The sequence below is a fragment of the Cheilinus undulatus genome, linkage group 24 (assembly GCF_018320785.1).
Source record: "Cheilinus undulatus linkage group 24, ASM1832078v1, whole genome shotgun sequence".
Classification (NCBI taxonomy): Eukaryota; Metazoa; Chordata; class Actinopteri; order Labriformes; family Labridae; genus Cheilinus; species Cheilinus undulatus.
In genome coordinates, this window is record NC_054888.1 from 8,952,416 (window position 1) to 8,975,561 (window position 23,146).

At 39.9% G+C, this 23,146-nt stretch overlaps 1 protein-coding gene across 1 annotated transcript; it reads right to left on the reverse strand.

The window, feature by feature from the left end:
* Nucleotides 1-906: 906 nt before the first annotated feature.
* Nucleotides 907-17,807, reverse strand: ccnt2b (cyclin T2b). The gene is made up of 9 exons (XM_041781642.1): nt 17,582-17,807; nt 17,000-17,081; nt 16,789-16,917; nt 12,398-12,458; nt 12,146-12,208; nt 11,991-12,036; nt 5,860-6,023; nt 3,005-3,075; nt 907-2,927 (listed from the first exon to the last, which is right to left on the reverse strand). The coding sequence occupies exons 1-9, from the start codon at nt 17,737-17,739 to the stop codon at nt 1,869-1,871; spliced, it is 1,833 nt and encodes a 610-aa protein (XP_041637576.1). The 5' UTR covers nt 17,740-17,807; the 3' UTR covers nt 907-1,868.
* Nucleotides 17,808-23,146: the final 5,339 nt, after the last annotated feature.

Below are 23,146 nucleotides of genomic sequence, written 5' to 3' on the forward strand. Positions count from 1 at the left end.
TTGTACTCTGATCATTACACATCTCTCAATGCCCACAGACTCGTATATACGAGAAATACCTACAAGAGCTTGTACATATTCAAATCTTAATTTTTATACTTTTAAAAAATTTAATTCTATAGGTTATGTTTACCGCACATTGAGAACAAAGCTTTCTGGAATTCCTTGTTGCATAAGCGAACGATTCTGATTCACATGTAGGCTGCCATTGTTTGAAATATTCTGTGTAAAGATACAATTGAACTTCTTCCTTGTTGTCCACTTCACTAAAACTACACTTGGGTTTCGATTAAAGGGGACAAATTTTACCCCTTTCAGACCAGTTTATATATCGGCCTGAGAGGTCCCAAAAAAACCCCCTGTAATGTCTGGTGCTGAAAAAACACTAAAGTATTGGATTTTTCCACGTCTAAAAACCCCACTGTTTCAGCCCTGCTCAGAACGAGCTGTTTCTGTGTCAAATGTTAGCGCTGTCTGACTCCGCCCCTCTCAAGGAATGGATGTAGCTTAATGGATGTAGCTCTCCGGATCCAGAACAGGAGAGGAGGGCGGAACTTTCTTCCAAGCAGGGAGGGCCAACCGAATCTGGGGGCGGAGCTAACTCTCCACATGACATCATGAGGGGAAAATCTGAGAACGGCTTGTTTTAGAACACATTTTCTGAAAGGTGGGGGAAGGGAATGGATTTTTCTGGTACTTGAGGGGATTGTGGACATATTTTTGTTAAAAAAGCCTGAAAAATAGATTTTTGCACGTCCCCTTTAAAAATGCCATTCGGACGATAAACCATGGAATAATTCAACCACTAGCATTGCAAATAAGCAGCCTGACCTACACTAGAAATTCAGTGTACATATAAAACTTGATGTAATTTAACGCAAGAGAAAAATGGGAAAATCACTAATATTCACTTTTACACCTTTATTTGGGCTCCAAATACACAAATCGAGGATATGTTCATCAATACAGTCTGCTTTAGATTTCATTATACACTGAATGGAGAAAGTTTGGACTGATGCAAGAAACCAACATTTTAAATCTCAACTACAGTCCTATATACACAATCTTATTTTAAGATCTGTATTTTCTGATAGTAATAACATTAATCATACTGAATAGCGCTTGACAAGGTACAATCACAAGGCCCTTTTGCAGTTTTAGCCGATATATCTTAAATGCACTTTCACAGCAGATGTTATGTAAAGTTCCTTTGTAGCTCTAAATGAGTCTGCACATTAAATTCAGGTGTGGCCTTGGAAGTCTAAATAGACAGCAGATAGACGAGCCGGCCTCACGTTTGGATGAGTTTCTTTTTTTAAACTATTGACTTTGAAAAATAAGCAGACCATGTTTCCTATGACAGAGACGAGTTCTGCCAGTCTTCGTCAGCAAATGGACGAGGTGATAACATCTCCACGGATAAAGGTAATAAACCCAAACAGAGGAAGATTCATTCTCATATCAAAAAAGTTCAAGACCTGAGATTTTTAGTGGAACAGGATGTTGTAACATACAAAAAGGAAAAAAAAAAAAGTGTAAACTGTCAAGATGGCTGCAGACACTAGCTATGTCTTCCCTTTTGTGGCTGAAAACATGCAGGTTAAAATCATGTTAAAAGAATGTTTAAAATCTTTCCAGCCACCTTTTTTGAAACTTCATGGTTTTGTGTTTTTGTTGCAAGCTAGTTGTACACAGCTCTATGCATGTAATTTTACATTTCTGACAGCTTTACAAGAGTCATCAATGATCAGTGTGTGGACACGACTGAGGGCGATGCAGAAATCATAATTTAAGACAAATAAATTCATTTTTTAAAATTCTATTAAACATGGTAATACCTTAATCTAGACAACACCGGACTCTGAGGGTTACAAGTTCATTCCTTGGGCACTTAGTAAAGAGTCCAGCATGTCGAAAGTGTCTTTGTAGTCAGTGTGTTGGCCATTGGATGTCAGCATGCCGTTTGTTCCGTCGTGGCCGTGGTGCTCCATCATTCTCGGGCCGCTCTCTGACGCGTAGTGGGACGAGCCGAGGCTTCCTTTGGAGCTCCTGCTGCTCTTCGATGAGTGGTGGTGGTTGTGGTTGTGGTTTCCGGCGTCAGAGTGAGGCCTCTTTCGAGATGAGCCGGACGAGCCCACATCGTTGCAGTGGCCGCTGGGAGCTCGTAGGGATAAGGAGGCATTGTCTATTGTCCCTCTGCCGTTCCCGCTGATTGAGTAAGCGTGCGAGTGGCTGTGTTTTGAGTGACGGTGGTGCTCTTTGTGCTTGTCTTTTCCACTCCCGCCCTGCTCTGAGCCTCCGTGACGCTCAGATGAAACCTTGATTCTCATCTTAAGCTCCTCACTGGTGGCAGAGCCGTTCTCAGCGAAAGCAGAAGGCAGCCGGCTCTTTTTCGAGCTGGACTTTTCCCTCCTGCTGTCGCCCGACTGGCTGGCCTGCTGCTGCTGGGAGCGTTTCTTGTGGTGGTGCGTGGACAGAGTGGGGGGTGGGGCGTACATGTCTGTGCTCTGCTCCTCTTTTATACCGTTCTGCAACGCCAGCTCGGCCGCTGCGTGTTTCTCTCTGTACTTTTCAAGAGTCAAGACTTTCTGAGGTCGTGTAAAGGCTGCGGCGTTTGTCCCGAGCTGCTGGTGTTTGCCGCTCGACCCGCCTGCAGCTTTGTGTTCGTGTTTCACCAGCGTGAAGTCTGAGTGGTGAGGCTCGGAAAACTGGTCGTAACCACAGGACTTTGAGTGGTCGCTGAGCGGCTGGTAAGACGAGTAGGGGGCCGTGATGCTGTTCAGGGAGGGGATGTCCGAAGAGTCAGATCCAGACGTGGAAGGGAAGAAGGAGTTGGTGACACCAGGAAGGCTGTCGAGGGATGTCCCCTGGAAGGCACTATCCACGGATGGGCCCTCTGTCTTTGGCTTCTTAGCAGCTTGAATGGCCTGAAACAGATTTTAACTTGAGAAACTGTCCAGTCATGCTAAATATACATCTCTTTATCATGGTAGTTACAACATACCCTCCAGTTTCGTATCCTCTTCAGTCTGCTTGGCGTCTTCTCTAAAATCTGAAGAAACTCGTGTGTGAGTTCTGGAAAAGGCAGACAATAGAATCACTTAAAACACCATCATGCAGGATTATTTCTTACTCTTACACAATCATTACACTGGACTGCTTCACACTGCAGTGACCTTTCTCACATATAAAAAACACTGAAAACAGCCTGAAGTTTAATTGAGACAAGCTGCACTCGTGAAAAGCCAAGGTTTTTTTTTTTTTAACAAGGAATTTCCTGCCAGCCCTTAACTCCATTTTCAGAGTGAGCTGATGTGTGATTGAAGCAAGGAAAAGTCACTAGACAGGAGGAGGTGAAACCTTGCAAAGCTAATGCATGTCATCTGGCAGCTCCATCTTGCAAAGTTTTAAGCCCAAATGCTCGTTTCTGACCAGACCAATCAGGCAGCAGATGTGGGCGGGGTTTAGTCGTACTGCAAGCCATTAAACAATGGTGGCCGGTAACTGGATGAGATCAAAACCAGGTGAGTGAATACCTGGTTCAATACTGCTTTTGAGTCTCACGGGCTCTGTGACCTATCACTGGTACAAAAACATCCATCAGCTATTGCAAGAGGGGACATGAGCTCAAAGAATAACAGTATTGTACGCGACATTGAACCAAAATGAAGCACCTTTAACCGTTAGCATGATTAATAAAAAAATAAATAAAAGACTGAGGATTAGGAGTGCGCGATAGGAAGATCTCAGAATATATCGGCTGCTTCCTGACGCAGTGGTGATTCACAGCTGCGAATGAAACTGAAACTTAAGTTTTCTAACAGCCTAATACAAAGCTGTGCCTTGGTTTTCTAAACCATCGATGTGCAAAAGAAAAAAAACTGTTGAACTGTTTTTGATGAGCTCTTTTGATGAGTTCAACACCATGGTCGGTGAAGGAAAGTGGCCCAAGTTCTTTACAAGCCTTTCCATCTGACAAGTAAATATCAGGACAACAGAATGAGTGAAACTTTATATTATCAGCGTCTTTTTATGGAGAGAGGCAGTGATGTCTAGGAGGTCCCGACATTGATCTTTATTAGAAAATCTGTGACAGTTTAACCGCTGATTTCCCTGTATTTCCTTAGCCTCGATTAATACGGCTGCAGCATCTCAGCCTGCATCCACATCCTCTCTTCTTCATTGTGAGCAACAGACAAGTACGACTGTGAAATGCAGCCCATGTCAGGACTCATCACAGTCTAATCATCTAATTCATTCACCACTGTGGATTAATGTTTCCCCAGCCTCTTTTGAGAAAAAAAAATCAAAATTACTAATAGAAACGTACCCAGAATTATGATGTCTTCCTTGTATTTTTTATTTTTGTATTACTGTTTTTATTGTTATTATATTCTAATATTATGAGTATATTAATATAAATAATAAAAAACTGCATAAACATGTCTCAGATATTAATCATATTCAGGGTTATGCTTAAATTTTATTTTGGCAATCTATAAAAAGGCTGAAGTGACTCTGTGATATAAAAATGCATATGAGCAGGCTACTAGTGTAAAGGAATTCTATTTTTAGTCCACACACTTAAAAATGGAAATCAAAGTCTGATGGACACTTAAGTAGAATTAAAAACACACAAAAAGACACAAATCAGAATTTTAAAGTGGTGCAGAAAATGCAAATTGAAATGTCTGGTCCCTAAATATTCAGGCAGAAGACCTTCAGACCCCCAGACCTAATAATTAATGCATTGGAAAACAGGTTGCTGCAGAGGAAAACTGAAAAAATCCTGACTTTTGCTTACAGTATTACTGCATTTGAAAAATTATATATGGAAAAAGGTTGTTTTTCTGGTCATTAACTCACAAATTTGTCTTAAAATGGAAGGAAAAATTCATGATAAAATTGAGATTGTGATCTGGCTATAAAAGAAGTTGTGATTTCACTTTTTTTCCATTTTGCCCACTCCTAGAAGAAATGGGAATAGCATGCAATCATAACAGCAGCTTTATACTGCTACAGGACAATTTTCATTTTTGCACATCAGAGTTGAACAACGCTCCCAAACTTTGTCACAAGCCCCGTTAGTAGGAGTCAGAATCTCTCCTTCTCAAAAAAATTTGATTTGAATCTCAACTCAGAGGCTCAATTTGATTCACAGACGATTCAGATACAGAATGATTCTGCTGATCTGATTCAATTTGGTTCAATTTGTTGTGAATTCATTTTGGAATCCAAATAACTTTCTGCTTTATAAAACTACAACTTGAAGTCAAATCCACCCAAGAAGCACAAATTAAAGCGAAGTCAAATGTTAAAGGAGACTTGGATAAACAGTAATAGAGCTCAGTGCGTCTGTACATGACAATGATAATTAGAAAAAAACAGCTTTTTATACACTTTATTTTCTTCTTCCATAATTCCTCTGATTGTAAATATTTGGTCTACATGTCAGCCTAAGGACATGTTAGATCGACTACGTCTACATTTTCCTTCATATACAACCGCCTTAAGAGATCATTCATCAATAAAAACCTCTCTCCTCTTGATGCAGCAGAAGTAGTGTGTGTGTTGTCTGATACAGACTCTACAGATAAACAGAGAGGGAAAACTCTGCTGTTGCATGCGTCCTTTGATAAACTGATTTTATTTCGCTGTATAAATGCTACAAATGTGACCATAACTCATTTATGTTGCTTCATCCCTTCACTTCCCTTGCAGCCAAACCTGAGGAAATACCTTGTTCTCCCTCCTTTTATCACTTTTCTAAATTCCTCCACTCCAGAGCGATTTACCGATGAAACTAGGAGTTGTTTTTGAAGCTTCAGATACAAACAAACCAAGGATGGGTGCTCCTACCATCCAGCAGCTGTAACGTAACAGTCCGGTCCACGTACTCCCACCAGTGTTTGCCGTCTGTCGACACGGGGATCTCCCAGTTGGACCACTTACAGGCCAGATGGATGCAGACGCACGCCACGACTGTGGGCCGATACTGCAGGCAGAAGGTGGTGAGGTGCAAACTGCAACAGATGACAAGAAACAAAAGAGAGAAAGAACCGTTAACTAAAGGGTTCACTGATAAACATGTATACTAAACTTGTAAACAGACAAGTTTAACACAGTCATTTTGACCTCATTACAAACAGCCTTACCTCGTAGAACTGGAACATAGACAACCTATATTGTTAGGACATGTTCCTACAGTTTCATATTCAAATGCTCTATTGGGCGGTAGTATTGCCTTTATTTTTAATGTAAAAAGTGGGGGAATTTTTAGAACATTAAAGCAGTGTTTCTCAATCTTCTACTGTGGATTATTACGGATCATGTCTCAAAATAAGCAAATAAATAAAATTCAAAGCTCCTGTGAAGAGTTTTAGACTTGAGTTTGCATGGCTGCACTGGCAGTCATGCAACACTTGGCTTAGTATGTCGGACACACCCACATTTAGATGGTAAAAAAGGTATTAAATATGCGTTATGTAAAATGCATTTCACAGGTAAATAAAAGCTCTGTGTTTACATTTTTCATAGAATAACTTATTGACACGCTTGACTGTAAGCAGAATATTTCTTGCAACAAGAGAAGAGACAAGTGTGTCCACAAAATGAAAACATACCCAGAAGTTCCTCACAGGAGCTTTAAAAGCGTGTTATGAAGAGTATTATGAAGGATATCCCAGCACCATCATTGCTAAAGGTCGACATCACACAGGGGAATTTTCAGACTGAGAAACACTGACGTTTGATGCCAAACAAATAATCAGGCTTCAAGGGTTCTAAGGTTAATTTTCTCTGCACTCTAAATCCCAAACTACACTGCAAACTGGCTCCAGTGTACTGAATCTAAAGCTTAACAATAAAAATACTAAGGGGTTAAAAACTTAAAAAAAAAAAGAATTTTTTAAAACTTGGATGCATGGAACGAGTAAGTCACAAAACCTGCTCAGCTAGCTTGTGTGAAATCAGGACCGTGACAGTGTTATCAGGTGTGCTGGATAGTAGAATAGGGTGGATAGGATACGATAGGATAGGGAAATTTTTTTTTTAATACAGTTATACCCTCCCTTAATTTAACCGAGGTATATGGTATTACTGCCAGGTGATTATATTTTACCTATCCATCCCAAAAAGGTAGAGCTGCACACACAACAAAAGGGGTTTGCACTGACGTCATATCAGAGTATGACATGACCGCGCAGCACTTGCTGCAAAACAAGTTAAGTCTGCTCTTTGAGGAGCAGGCAAAAGTGTGAGAAAAACTGACTAAATCTGCTTAAATCAGGGACATTTGGACTCAGAGATCCACAGTTTAGTTATTTCTTTAAAAAGCACCTTCAGCTGTAACAAAGCCGTTAAATGCTTATTTCCCTGCTGATTTCTGTCACTAATCTCCTACAGCTCTGCAGCTGGACCAGCAGACTCGTGCTGCATGTGACTTCACATTCATAGCCTTTAAAGCCCGCCCACCAACTAAGGGTATGAGGGTCTGTTGGAACGCAAACTATGTTGGTGTTCAGTGTACCAAACCATACCTAACCGTACTCAAACTGGACCACCTGGTGGAAACGAGGCTAAAGTGGCCCACAAACTTCAAAAGTCAGAGCAAAACCATGAAAGTCTAAGTTGCAGCTAGCTCCCGTCATCTCAGTTGCTAGGTGGTTACAAGACTTGATTTGAGTTTTTCTGTTTGGTATTGTTGTTAGTCTGTAATCTGGTCGTACGCAAATTGTGTTTTCAGTGACGCGACCGTCGTCCACAACCTTTGAGATTGTGTGCTGCAACTTCAGCAAAACTCCAAATTTTACTCCAACTCTGGAATTTGTCTGCGACTCTGAAATCGCACCAAAAGTCGTGAGGTGTAACACTTAACACTTTTAGTCCAGAGTTTTTGTCGATGAAATTAACACTGATGCATCCACAAGAACTGCAAGCAGAGCGTGCACTTCCACGTGAGTTTCATTAAATCTTTTATCAAAATGCTTTAGGTCTACAGGAGCATTGGAAGTGATTTTTAGTTGCTTTTTTCTTACACTCAGTACACTAAACTATTTCAGTACAGAGGAGCAAAGTTCCTTTTTTACATTTTTTAAAAACCTTTGATGGTTTAATTGTGTCTGGTGTTGCTGCTGCATGTTTGGTATCGATAAATGTTTATTTCTCATCACTGATCGACACCCACAAATAAGAATTTTTTAACTTTGATCACATTACAGCCTGATTGACTAGAGAAGACGTACCGTGGTGCCAGCCGTACCGTGGCGCACAAGGATGTATGCGCTGGTATATACGCACATTTGTCAAATCAGTCCGACATCATTAACAGGAGTTTGGTCATCATTTTAAGACATATTCACACACAGGCAGTGGTGCTGCTGGTGGAAATGGACATACTCTCAGGGCATTCATTATAAATGTCCGCTCATTACGCAGCACCATCTTCAGGACAGTAAAGAGAGCAAAATCGTGACTAATCTTCAACACCTCTGTATAAGGTATTACCATTTATTCCTACTGGATAGAGCGAAAATTCACCCGTGATTACTGAAAATATTGATTCTCAGTGTGGTAAGAATTCCAGCAAGAGCAGTCATCAGTAAAGTTGTGGTTCATGAAACCATCAGTATGCAAATTTCAGTGGTACAAACCCATAGGAAGTTTTCTTAAAAGAAATCCTGCATGATCAGACAAAATTTTTGGATAGATATTTCTATATATTGAAAAAAAAACTCACTAGATACCCACATTTTAAGTAAATTTGAACTAAAACTCACCGGGAGGCCGCCATGTTTTGATCCGCACTGGTAGTGTGAAGTCACTTAGCCTTAGCACTCCTCTACCATGCCTTAACTGGCCCTTTCAGACAGAAAATCTGCTTGAGGGCAGCATCACACGCTGATACACAAGATTTAAGGTCGACCTTGATGAAGGGCACTAGCTAAAATATGCCTGTTTAATATAGCTGTCCTCCAAATGTCTATTTTTTTAAACCTTTGATTTCCACACTGGTACACCATGTTGCAGGTTAAGATAAACACAATACAAAAACATTTCCAGTTTGTGCTTTTCAAAGTAAAAGCCTGCTTTAGCATTTCTTTGGAGAAACTCCGTTCGTTTCTGCATAATGCTTTTATTCTGAGCACGCCTCCACTATACACCGAATCAAGTCACGCGTAGGGAGGTTTAGTGAAGTACTGACGGCGCTTTGACAGCAGGGAGTCAAAGCCAACACGCGCCTGGTATGAAAGCTGTGAAAACATGCCAGCCTAAAACAACCGGTTACTGCACAGGCACGACCGTGGAACGTTCTGGCCAAGTTACATCATGTGCACAACAAAACATGGCGACCTACTGGCAAGTTTCTGGGCTCAAATTTACTCAAAATGCAGATATGTAATGAGTTTTTTTGTTTGATATACATATGAGAGATAAAGATATCTTTCCAATTAGGTGAATTTATCTGATCATGTCGGGTTTCTTTTAAGGAAGCATTTACAATCCCACTTCCCAACGACAGCGCAAGGGCTCAACAGATCACAACATGCATCAGTGAGTTTATCTGCAAGTGCCTACAGCCTAACCTACACCAAAGGTTTTATAAAGTTAGTAAACACTGGAGCAAAGTAAAAGTTTCTATTTTCAAACCTAATGCACACCTACAGCACTTTTTTCACATATGGTCATATTCAAAGTAAAATAGTTTCCTAGTCTACCACAATAAATACAGTAACGTGTGATGTGGATGCCGCTACATCCCTACAAACATGTAAGCAAATTTTAGAGTTCAGTGGTACAAAACCTACTGTAAGTATTTCAAGCAGACTTGGGTAACATAGTATATTGAGTTTTATACACATTATTATAATAACACTATAGAAAAGGTGCACTGCACTGTGCATATCACTTCAGTTTATCATCTGCTGGGATCGTCTACTTCCAAAATTTGGCCGTCTTAAATCAGCAGTCTCAGCAGTGAGGTAATAAATAAATAAATGCCTGATCAGAATAAAAATGCTTCATATAAACACTTCATTTGGAAATAATTCCTCAGATTTGGCTCATCTGGGAAGAAATTTCATTCTGATCGAGAGGGGTGGTTTATGCCGATCATCGTTCAGCGTCCATGAAAAGAAACATGGCGGGAGCAAAATGAAACTGGTTTGTTGCCGTGACAGCTTTTACTTGAAGCTTAAAAAGAGCACCAGATCATTGATCAGGTAATATAAGGCACAGATACGATAGCAAAACAATCCAATATTTAGTTGAAAAAACAAGTGAGTCTGGAGGGATGATGCTTCGTATGTCAGAGCAGTTTCATTTAGATTGCATGTACGACACATGAGCAAACACATCTGAATCGGATCATCTTTTAGCGCCCATGTTAACAGAGATGTTTATACTCTGCTCAGAACAAATTCAATTGGACTGTGAAAAAAATGCTCATGTAATCGCAGCTGGTATCAGCTATACAACAGAAAACGTTTCCCGCATTACAAAAACGAAAAATCCGAGAAAAACCCGGGACCGCTGAGCAGCTAGAAGCCTATAACAGACGAGAAAGGGACAACATTTTTCTCCAAAGACTCCAGCAACTGATCTTCATACTTCCCAGATGTTATAGACTGTTAACAGAAGAGGTGATGCTATGCTTGTCTGGGACTTCAGGGGGGGCTGCAGCATGTGAGCTGAGCTCCTCAGAGTCTGTTTCAAAATAGGAACCTCCTCGGTATAAATATGATATTTCATCAGGCTAAGTTAGGTATGAGAGGGGGGAAATCACAAAGGAGACGTAAGACTAACAAGAAAATGGGTGAAACGAGAGAAAACTCTGACATGACCGACATGACTGAGCAGAGGGAGGCTAGCGACAACGAAGCGACAGGTGAAGCTAGCCAGAACACGCTATGCTAGTTGAAAGACTAAACGAGACATGAAACGGGAGATAAGTGAATTCAAAAGTGACGTTAAGAAAACTATAAAAGCTGACCTCACTGACTTTAAAGAAGTTGTTCTGGGACCACTGCAAAGTCAAAATGCAAGCATCGCGGAGGCACAAATCTGCATAACAATTCTGGACGTGAACATGGCCCTGTCCCTACTTTTTTGAGATTTGTTGCTGCCATCAACTTCAAAATGAGCTCTTATTTTTCATGCAATCTTGAGATGTCTCAGTTTTAATATCTGGTATGCTTTTATGTTCTACTGTGAATAAAATGTGGATTAATGAGGTTTAAAAATCACTGCATTCAGTTTGACATTTTATAAAGCGTCCCAATTTTTTTAGAAATGGAGCTGTGCTAAAGCTCTAGTCAAAAGTGTTTTAATTTATTTTTAGATGGTTGTTTCTTAAAAAGATGTTTGATTTATTTTTAACATCATAGATGGGTCACAAGAGATGCCGCTCCATATTTCTTGGGTCTAATCCAGTAAAATTCTCTTTTGAAAAATGTGGATTTACACAACCCAGTCCATCAAAATTAGGAAGTTTAGCTCCACTTCTACTGGTTTTTGTGTTTATATTTAGAGTTGGTGATTAAACAACAGAACAGGAATCAGTTTGCAGTATAGTTTGGTGTTTGTTAGCTCTTTTGGGGTGAAAGTTATATTAAAATAAAATTGACAAAAATCAAAAAAAGAATGGTAAACTATACTTACCAAAGGACTCTATAAGTTTAAGAATCTTTAGTGGCAATCTATATTCAGGCTACCGTTTGTGCTTTCGTTTTTTTAGACATATGCACTCCGTACCAAACAACCTTGAGAGGTAAACAGCACCACTACACTCCACATAGTGCATTCAACCCCTATGTGCCAACACAGAGCCCTTGTACAATACACCGCACAGAGCAGCCGGACTGGTACTGCCCCACTCTGGGGGTTCCCAGGACCCAGGCGCAAACAGGGCGTTGGACACAGGAAGGGGGGCCCTGCAGGACAGGAAGCTATAGTGTGCCATTACAGTGCAATAATGGGAACAGGATAATAACCTGTTGGTAGCCATGAAATAGGAAGTCTGTGCCAAATCCTTGCTTGCTGTAAAAGAAGGAGAAAGTTCACTTTAGACCAGAGTAGAGGAATTTAAAAGAATTAAAGTTAAAACAGTTTGAGCTGCAATAAAGAGAGAAAAAGAAGTTTTTTTTACCTCGCACTAGCTGGGAACACCTCACAACATCTGTGTGTGGATGATCAACTGTTATTTCAAACCCTGCAATCAAGAAAAAGAACAGAGACCATCAGCCACAAGTGCAAGCGTGATGTCAGCATGAAACTGTGGTGCACATTTGATAAAAAGAGAAACCTCTGTGCTGTCTGTTTCAGATTTGGGAAGTCAGAATCTATTGTCAACATGCCTGTTTGGTGGGGTTTGCAGAGCTGAGGCTTAAAGAGGACTTACCCAGCGTCTGCAGCACTATTGTTTCCAGTGCTACAAGCTCTTGTGCCTGCTGCTGGAATGCCTAAAAAGACAAATCAATGAGAAATTTAAATCTGCTTCCAAACAAGCGGTTACTGATGATTCAAGCTCTGAAAAATAAAAGCATTAGGAGCGGAAATGGATGATTTAGAAAGCCATCAAACTGTAAATAGCAGGGCAAATTAAATGAATTTATAAAGGAGATTGCAGAGCTATTCCATGTTAGTAGACTGAAATAAATTCACTACTATGATTAAAAGAAAAATATCACTTCAATCAAACATTATTCAGTTCTCCTGTCCTGGAGGAAATGTGCACTGTTCTTGAAAACCAACGAGAATACGGCTCAACCAAATCCAAGCTGTATCGACCAATCAGGGATCAGCAGGCTCATGTTCTGTTGGCCAATAACCAGGCGCAACTTTGTCTGCTTTGATGACAAACCACCACCAATTGACTGCATTTTTATGATTTTTATGTCTAAATCAGAGGTGTCCTAACTAAAATACTTTTGCAAGAGCCACAAAAACAGTTGAAAAGTGGTGAAAACGGGTTAAAGTGGCAATAAAAATAAGTTTAGGTGGTAAAATGGTCAAAGAGTGGCAAATAATTGGCAAAAAATTGTAAAAATGGGGAGAAAAGTGGCAAGAAATGGATGACAAAAAAATAGTTACAGGTAGCAAAAATGGTTACCAAATATAACACTAACAGGTGGCAGAAAATGAGTGAAGAGGGACGTAAATGGGCAAACGTGGCAAAAAAGGGGAAAAAGTGGTATTCAATGGAAAAGACAGCGAAAATAGGTAAGAAGGAGCAAAAAATGGAAAAAAGGGGAAAAACTGCAAATAGCAGGATAAAAGAGGCAAAAACTGGTGAAAAGGGGCAAGAGGAAGTGGCAAACTTGGGCTTAAAAAGCAGTCAAAATTGATTAAAAGTGGCAGGAAAAGGGGGGGAAATTAGCAAATAAAGGTAATGGAAATGTACAGACAAAAATATAAAGTTTAACAATTAAAGCCTAGAGTACAAACTGATTAATGTAACTGGCAATGGATAATTTCTGAAGAGCCATGCATGGAGTATCACTGCTTTAAATAGTAAACATAGTGGCAACCAAAATAATGAAGATATCTTGATTTATAACACCCTAATGGATTACAGCAGCAAAGAGCCAATGTTAGCCAGAGCCGACCAGGGCACCCTGAAATTTAATTGGCCTCCCCAAAATACTTAAAAATGATTGGCTATTTTCCTATGTCAGCCATCAACTATCAACCTCAGCATACCCAATCCCTGAGCAACTTGCATTATATTTGTTTAACTTACTTTAATATCAAGGTGAGTTAAATCGAAGAGGCCCCACCATCCTTGCATATTTCTGTATGTGGCCCCCAGGGGGGAAAGTCTGGACACCCCTGGTCTAAATAAACAAATGTCTGCAAAACAATTACAGCTAACAAGCCATCAGAAATCAAACTTGAGCCACAAATCTTCACTACACTGTGTTGGAAAGGCCAATCAGCATTGAGCTTCACAACCCTAAAATTTATCAGAAACCACTCGATCCTAAGCTGGTTAAAAACTATGCAATCAATAGTTTTTCTTCATTTCTTAAGTCCTGGAAAAGCTTAACTTTTTACAAATCTGCATCAAGTTATTTCAGCAGACTTAGTTGACCTTAACTAGAAGAAAAATCACATTAAAATTAGTTTATTTTTCTGGCTTATATCACTAAAATCAACAAGCGAAAGTTGTGGTATCTTACATACATTCTACCGTGGGATGGAGACTTACTGGATGACCAGAGCTACTCCAGGGAAAAAGATAAATAAAATCCTTTACACTGTAGATATAAACGCCATATGGAAAAGGAAATCTTGCCCGGAAGTTGTTTAACACGAAACATTGGCTTAATCAGAACTATAGACAAAGTCACCTCCGTTCCCAGAGGTTCTATCAGACAATGATGGGAGATGACTGCCAATGAGTTCAGAGACTGGACTGTAATTTTCCTCACAGCATGAGAGCAAAAACAGGCAGAAAATACCAATTAAAGAAATGATAACAGCAGTAGGTTTCACTGCAGAATAACACATAGCATATCTGGTGTCTATACTGGTTCAACACATGCACCTCATCATTTTTTGCATGTCATGAATACACCAGAAAAGAAAATAAAGAAATCCTGGCTGGTATCACCATCAACAGCCAGAGATCTGACCGCTGTGAATGCGGAGTCTTTGCATTTCTACACTCCATCACAGATACACCTGCATGATGCTCGAGGCAGACGCTCAATAATGTGAGGCTGGTGAGTGTATTACCTTACCTGACACATCAGAGAGACTATTTCATATCTATTGCATGGATATATTTCATATTCATCTGGGAAAGCTCGCATACAAAGCGTTTGGGAGGGGGCGGGAGTTTTCAAATAATTCTCAGAATATGATTGGATGAACATTCTGTCACATGAGGTAGCAGACATGCGGAGCTTAGGTGCTTATCTAAGCTGTACAGGCTAGCATGTTGATGGCTAAAATTCATGCCGAAGCCTATCAGGAGACTTAAAAAAAAAACTTTCCTGACTAGAAGAAGTAGGGATGCATGGTGTTGGATTAATGCCGATATCAGATATGCAGATATTTATAGAATAAATTTGGCCAATACTGATACTGATAACAATATTTAGATTGGACCTAAAACTTCAGTTCTTAAAAACATGATTTAAAGCTTGAGGATGAACAAAATGACAATTTTCAGTCCTTTAAAACAAAAATGAAAGTGTAAGGGATGATGATAAACAAGAAAAAGACAAATCTGTTGATCAAGCCTAAACTGCAACCAACTTGTTTGTTCATATAGCCAGTATTTACAGCTGATATTGGCAGGTTTTTACAGACAAAATATCAGTTGTAAATATGAGAGGAAGAAATTTAATATCCGCCAATAGATACAAGTCGATAATATCATGCATCCCTAAAGAGAAGCTTTCGGTGTGACTCTTTGCTCTTGTTTTAATACAGAAAAGTGGTCCAGGTCTGAATAAACTGCTGCTTTTCTACAGCTACATCCAAGCTAATGGCTAACGTGGCAGAAATCTAACGGGTCAGCAGAAGAGTGAAAACATCCTGAGTCCTGTGCAATTCTTTGCTCTTTATTTAATAAAGAAATGCAGTCCAGTTCTGACAAAACTACTGCTACATCCAAGCTAACTGCTACACTGGAGGCAGCCATTGCTAACAGCTCACGGTAAAGCTTAACCATGTCATTAAGCCTGATTTATGCTTCTGCGCCATCAATGTGACGCCGTCGTTGACCATTCGAAGTTCTGCATCAAGGGAACGCGTTGCTCTGCACTGCTATGGGGGTGTGGCTGTGTGTGTGTGGTTTCCACCACTTCATGCAGTCAGCAACCTCTAGCCCTGTGTTCCTGGAATTTCTTGTCAGGAGTTATTTGCCATTTGGCGGTCCTTGTAGTTCTTCGAGGAGGAGTTAAAGGTGGTTATATTTCCTAACCTCCTCGATTATTCTCTCCTGGACTTGATCCATCAGTGAAACACTTGCACCGCTCCACAAAAACTTTAAAAATGGCGCAGTTGCAGGAAAGAAAAACCAGAAAAAGCAACAGCTGGAAATGACGTTCTGAGCAGACCAATCACAACCCTTGTAGTCTGCGTCGCTGCAACGCGCAGTTAGGAATTTTTGAAAGGTGCACATCAGGCTACACGTAGCTACGCCGTCAACGCAACACAGAAGCATAAATCAGGCTTTAGCTTACGCCTCATTTTCAGTTGATGCTAATTGATCAGAGCCTTTTTCATCTCAGCTCAGACGTTGTGGATTGGTGCTGAAGATGGATTTGCCTGGTGACAGACTGTAAACAAGATTATCTGGAGTAAGGAAAGAGTTATAGAAACTGACATCCATTCCCACAGTTATCTTCATCAGAGAGTGATGGACAATTTTTGTTGATGATAGAGATCGGCCTAAGTCCAAATCCAGCATATTCATTTCTAACTTCAAATGCATTTACTGTTTAGCAGAAGTTAAATCCATATTCAGTGAAGCGTACAATCCTGTACCCATTTTCTTAAACATCTGTAAAACTATTCGCACCATCGTGTTGTAATTTGTTATCCACAAACTGAACCCCAGATGCAGATGGCTGAATGTATTTGAAGAATGTGCCTATGCCCATAAAACGGACTAACAGTATGAGCCATGTCTGACTTTGTCATTTGCTGGTGTTGTCTTGTCCCACCAAAGCCTCACAGAGTCACATTAGTCAATAATAGGATTTGCCAACAACAGAAAGGGCAGGAAAAACTGAAGAGGAGGTTAAAGACAGTCGTGGCTGGCTTTGTTTCACTTACGTTGCTCTTAGTGTCTAGGGCAGGCTCTTGTGGGTTAATGCAGGCATGGGCTATTTTAATGACATGTTCCAGCTTCCTGGGCTGCTCCTCAACTTTGGCTGCCAGGAACAAAGTAGTCTGGGAAATTATCTGGAAAGAGAAAAACAAGTCCAGTTATAGAGGCATCAACACCCGTAATCAGAATTTACACCAATGCTGATGCAATACTTACATTTCTATGGAATTTTGTGAAGGAGTGGATCATATAAAACCTGTGCATATATACTATAGCGGTGTTAATAATAAGTTGGGATCTGGGTTTAGAGTTAAGGCAGGATACGTGGTGGTGAAAACATGTCACGTTAGCGCAATGCTAGCGCTAGCAAAACGTGCACCTGTGAGATAAAACCAGACCAGTCACGAGCCATTTAGTGGTTAAAATTTCAAACGGAAAAAATAAACTTAAAGAGGGGGAGGAAACAGCACTTACAATCTGTATAGGTAATCGTTTTTACTTGTGTCACAAGACGGTAAGCTAACAATAGAACCCGCAGTCTGCATTGACAAACAATAGCTAAGCTAACAAGTAGGCCTCAGTTCTCCCAACAAGGAAGATAATAGCGTCATGCTGGGGGAGTTACATGGTCCGCCCCGTTAGAGGAGATTCTCCAGGTGACAGAGGGATATTTGGGGCAATTACAGAGGTTTCAGTGAGTAGTTCTGACAGCCTATTCCATTTCGGCTTTTGTGAGCTAACGCTAGCCCGCGCTAGCCCGTCAGTCGGCCGGTAGCCGCTGCGTTTCAGAAAGGATACACGTTGAGTCTCTGGCCTATGTCCTGGATTAAGTTGGCCGCCTGCTGCCGGTACGAAAGCTCCCTGTCAGCCTCGATTCCGCAGCGTCGAGACGGCGTGTTTTCGAGCTGCTCCCGGGAGAAGAGCCATTTCGTAGAGGGTCCCCGGTGCACCGCCATTACGCTCCCACAGCCAAGCCCGACGGTGCTAGCATCGGGAGGGAGTGGGGCTATGGGGGCACCGGAAGGACGAAATCAGCAGCGAAAGCTGATTTGAAACCGGTTATACGTTTTATGAACAGCGCCATCTGTGGTCGGGGGTAAAAACCTCATTTATACCAGTGGTTCTTAACCTTTTCAGCCCGCAACCCCCAAAATAAAGGTGCCAGAGACCGGGACCCCCGCTGTGCCTGAAGGTGGTTAAACATTCAAGAATAGTCGTGTGGAGACAAATATTTTATATTTGACCTGAACAATAACCACTCTTATTAAAGAAACAAATATCTTTATTTGTTCATTTTGTCTTCTTTAAATGAAAACAGCTTTTTTAAAAACATTATTAAAATGGCTTAATTTGGTTAATAATGGGAAAAAATGGTAGAAAAGGGGGTGAAATTGGATTTTTAAAAAAACATAAATGGGTTTAAAGTGGCAAAAAATAACAAAGAATTGGTTAAAGTAGCAAAAAAAAAAGGGGAACAAGTGGTAAAAGGGGATTAAAAAGTGTCTGAAATGGCTTGAAAGGGCAAAAAAATTGGTGGAAATTAATTGGAATGGGATAAAAATTGATATAAACTGGAAGAAATGGGTTAACTGTGGTTAAAATGGGCTAAAAGGGGTGTAAAAAGTGGTTGATGGGTCAACAGAGGCAGAAGGTGGCAACAATTGGTTTAGAAGTGGAAAAAATAGAAAAAAGTGATGAGAAGGGTTTAAAATGAACAAAAATGGGTTTTAAGTGACAAAATGTGTTAAAATTTGTGTTCAAAAGTGATGAAAAATCGTTAACATTTGATAAAATTTGTGTAAGGTGGCAACAATGTTATTTAAAAACTATTCTTAGTTTTTTAAAGGCATTTGGTGACCCCCTCCCAGTGTTGCGTGACCCCAAAGGTTGAGAACCACTGATTTATATGACGTTTGCCAACATTTTGTCCACAACACTATTCATTCGGTTGGATATTTGTTAGAAGTCAATGTTTGTTAGCGAGAAACACTCAGTCCCTCAGACACTTCCCACTAACGGTATGTCCTCCTAAAAGCCCTGTTAGAGTACACAACATTTTGGCTTCTTTAAACACAGTAATTGTTTTTGTTGTTTGTTTGTTTGTTTTTGTTTTTTGCATATTCATATTTTTTTAGATAATGGTCCAGAATGTCCATTAAAGCGTATACAGCTCACACAAAGGGATAAGTTGCTATGGAAGATACAGGAATTTTGAGAGAATTTTCAAATATTTCCATAGAAATTGTGAGGGATATGTTTGTATATTTTGGACAGTTTCATTTGTAGTTTTGGGGTAGATTTGCTTTAGAATATTTTTTTCATTTAGTTGCATGTTTTTGCAATATTTGGGGAATTTGTTTGAACATTTTCAGGCATTTTCATGGAAACTTGGGAGATGTTTTGGTTATTTTAGGGAATTAGATTTGAGTTTTGGGAGAAATTGCATTTTTTTTTTTAAATAAATTTGTATAGAAATTTGGGTAATCTATTTTTTTTTTCTGTTGTTGTTGTTGTTGTTGTTTTTGGGGGGGGGGACATTTTTGAAATTTTCGATGAATTTTCTATTGTATGTACTAATTCGTTTGGATGTTTTGGAGTTTTACTAAAAATTTTGTGGGTTTTTTTTTTTTACTTTTGGGAATTCGGGAAATTTGTTTGACAAATTACTCTAAATTAGACCCAATTCTGTATTTTCTGTAGAAACAGGATTTTCAGATGAATTGACATCATTTTGGGTCCAAACTACTTCCTGTTCAAAGACAGGGCTGAGGTTTAAACCTAACTCTTCTAACTCTGCTGATTCACTGTGCCTAATAAAAAAAAAAAAGAAGAAAAGAAAAGAAAAAATCCCTTAAATGATGTCCCTTATGGCTTGGGCAGTTATGCTATGAGGCTAACGGTATGCCGCTGTTGTTTCAGCCCCTGGGTCACGTGATTCTTTTAATCAACTCCACCTGTGTCTGTCCCATTACCACCACGCCCATGAAGACCCTGTGACGGACATTTTCTTTGAGTTTGAGAGGTTTTTATGAGATATGCTCTCAGCTAGCGAATGTTTTTTTTAAGCTTAAACCTTGACTCAGGCTAACTTGCCTGAAGACAGCTCTGGTAGCTTCCCCTTTTTGACAAACAACGCTTCATTCTTCAAGAGCACCTTGCTTTTACCTGGAGTTCAGCACACAACGAGAGCACACGGTAACATCTCGGTCACTTGTATATTTTTGTCCTTTTAATGGTGAGGAAAAAAAACATACTGATATATTAGTATTGGAAACATAAACACATACAAAGTCAAATGAGCATTTACTCACACATTCAAAATGTATTTACGTGTAAAATATTTATTTAATACACAATTGTTTTTAGGTTCATATTGTACTTCAAAGATGAATCATTGTGCTGCTTCTCCATAGGATGGGGGAATGGAGCAGGGACAGGTCAGACACACCTGAGATGACTGCAGTGACCCCTGACAGACTTGAGGACATTGGAGCTGGTGAGGTTACTTTTAGATTCTGACCTCACCTGGAGGTAAGACATGACCGGCCTACTGTGCAAGTAATGGTGGTACCACCAGTTTTATCTCAGAATTCCAACAGGAGACCTAAGAAATACACAAATATTGAGTAAGTGAATTTAGGTAGCCACGAGACTAACAATAATAAAGCCATTTAGGTATAATAAAACAGTTTTACTGTTTTAAAACTGACCAAAATAACATATATTTCACTAATTATACCATTTAGTTTCCTTAGAATTGTATTGGAAAACCTAAAACAATCACAAATATTAAATGTCTAAATAATTTTAGCAGAAATAAAGCTCCCAGTAAAAAAATAAACTGTTCAAAGGTTTAAAACTGACTAAAAAATACTCCTATTTTATTATTCATACATTGGTTTTTTTTAATTAGTAAAACTTAACACTGGATCACTTTATAATTTTTTTCACAAACCTGTAGCCACATGTAACTACACTATACAGTACTGTTATCTGTATTCATAACTGTATTGCTTGCGACGTAACTTTGCAATATGTCTTAATATAGACACAATTTTACAGCTCATAATGATCTAATATGGTGCCTTCTTTTTTCACTCTTAAATTGTAGCAATAGCTAGAAATTGTAGGCTAACAAAACCTATCATGCCATTAAGCACTACTTTTCATCTGCATACTCTGAGTTTCATTAACCTTTCATGGTTAGTCGTGATACTAGGGCTATTTGTGTGCGTCTAAAAGAGATGTAAAACTGCACTTCGCAAGTTCTGGGGGAAACAGGAAGTTTGAGACACTCCAAGCCAATGCTGACTGGTCAGATGCTTTAATATTGCTTTCTGTGACATATGATTGGCTTAGAAAAAAATCATACTGGTTCTATTATTAAGGGTCCATTAAGGGTTAAAGACTACTTAACAAGGCAAGGCGCTTTAGTGAACTACAAGGCACAACCCAAAATACCTACAAATATTCCCATCCTTTACATTTATTTCATTAAAATGTTCTAGTTTGGACAGTAGATGGAACAAAACATGATCAGAAAAAGAAACAGGATAACAACTTTTACAGAAAGGCATTTTGTTACTGTGGGGCATGCATACACTTTATTTTTACTTCAATTTCCCATTATTAAACTGAATCTTTGGCAGGAGCCTCTTGTGTCTGCGTTTCCTTCTTCAGCCACTAGATGGAAGCAACGACTACGGAGAAACTTCAAACTTTTTGACTGAAAAATTCTCAACATTTCGTGTTTTATTTAAAGAATTTTGTGTAAATATGTCATTTTATGCGCATTTCGGTATTAATTGTTGTTACACAATGTTTACTGTATTTCTTTTTATAGCGGCTGTATGTTTTTATTGCTTTTCTCCTTTGCCCCTTTATTGACCTTACGTGTGAAAATAATATTACAGACGTAAAATGTAGCATAATTTGTACATAAAGTAGGCAATATACAAGCTTTACAGCCGTCCATAAATAAAAGAACACAGAAAACACATAGGCTAGTCTTTGTAAGAAATCCTGTCACTGTTCTTTAGTAGCCCGAGTTCTGAGTTGCCTTTATAAAACAGAAAATATCGTTGGCACCACCAAGAATGGGGAAATGGTCTGCCTCTTAGGTGGACTGACCACTTTATATTCCTGACAGGTGAATGACAGACCCTGTGTGACTCCACGTCAGCCCCCACGAGACAGATGTTTTGACTCGTGGACGCGGAATTCGGAGCGCGCGAAGCGGCAGCTTTGTTCGGAACCCGGCGCGAGCTCAGGTCTCGTGAACTGCTGCTGCATGCGTAATTAGAGTCCAGGTGTTGGTGTTGCACAGCAGCGCGAACTGGAACCTGTTGTAATTTTTTTTTTCGTTGTTTTGCCAAGACTTCAGGACCAGGTTTTAGGTATGTACGAACTCAGTCTTTTATCCATATCACCTCAAAAATAAATAGCTAGTTTAGTACCTGCAAACTTCATGCTAATTTAGCCTATTATTATTAAATAATTTGACTTGTTAATGAGAAATGTTTTGTGTTTTTTCCACAAAGCCTTCCATACTGGGTTTTACTTATTGTTAAGCAACTATATCCTCGAAAATGTGGTGTAGTCTTTACGGAAGAATAGCTAGTTAATGTAAAATCATGCTCGTTGGTTATTTTTAGACGAGGACGTCGAATAAACGCAGTAAGTGTAAATAAAAATGTGAGTACTTAGGACATTTATGTTGAAATTTGACTGCTAATGTTAAACCCGGAGAAAAAATGAAAAACACGTTAAAAATGTATTTTACGGAAAAAAAAACCTCTCCGTTTGTTTTGAAATCCAGATCTTATTTCCGGTACCGTTCCAGCTCACAGTTAACGTGTTTCTAGCGCAGCTGGACCTGCAGCCCTGCACGGAGAGGAGTCTCCCTCCCTCCCCTCTCCTTCTCTGGGTCTCTCCCCGGTTGAAAGACCGCACTTCTCGCCCAGGTGTGACATTTTTGGAGTTCCTCACTAGAACTGCAAACCCACCGAGAGAATGACGGACCCCACACCGCCAGACCCCACCGTCGTCCCGGAGCCGGTAACAGTAGTGGAACCCAAGGTGGTGAACGGCCAGTGCGAGCAGGCGGACCCCCTGGACCAACAGCAGCCGCAGCCCAGCTCAGAAAGTCAGGGAGAGGCTTTGAAGATGGACCAGGAGATGAAGATAACAGACAGCTTAGAGGACGGAGGTAAGCGCTGCTTGAAGTTTAGGATGCCCAGACTCCAGGGCGCACCGTGTGCGTAATTCCATGGAGAGAAGCCTCACATTGTTATTCTCCTCTAAAAATCTATTAGGCTAGTCTGAGAAACAACTTATTCTCTGTATTCAGCCTCTTCAAAGTGC

Excerpts from the sequence above, each read along its gene's own strand:
- ccnt2b (XM_041781642.1), bottom strand. The coding sequence starts at position 17,739 with ATGGCGGTGCACCGGGGACCCTCTACGAAATGGCTCTTCTCCCGGGAG. Across the intron at positions 6,024-11,990 it reads TATTTCATGGCTACCAACAG|TTTGCACCTCACCACCTTCT; the intron begins GTTATTATCCTG and ends CATCTGTTGCAG. Across the intron at positions 2,928-3,004 it reads AGAGGATACGAAACTGGAGG|GCCATTCAAGCTGCTAAGAA; the intron begins GTATGTTGTAAC and ends AATCTGTTTCAG.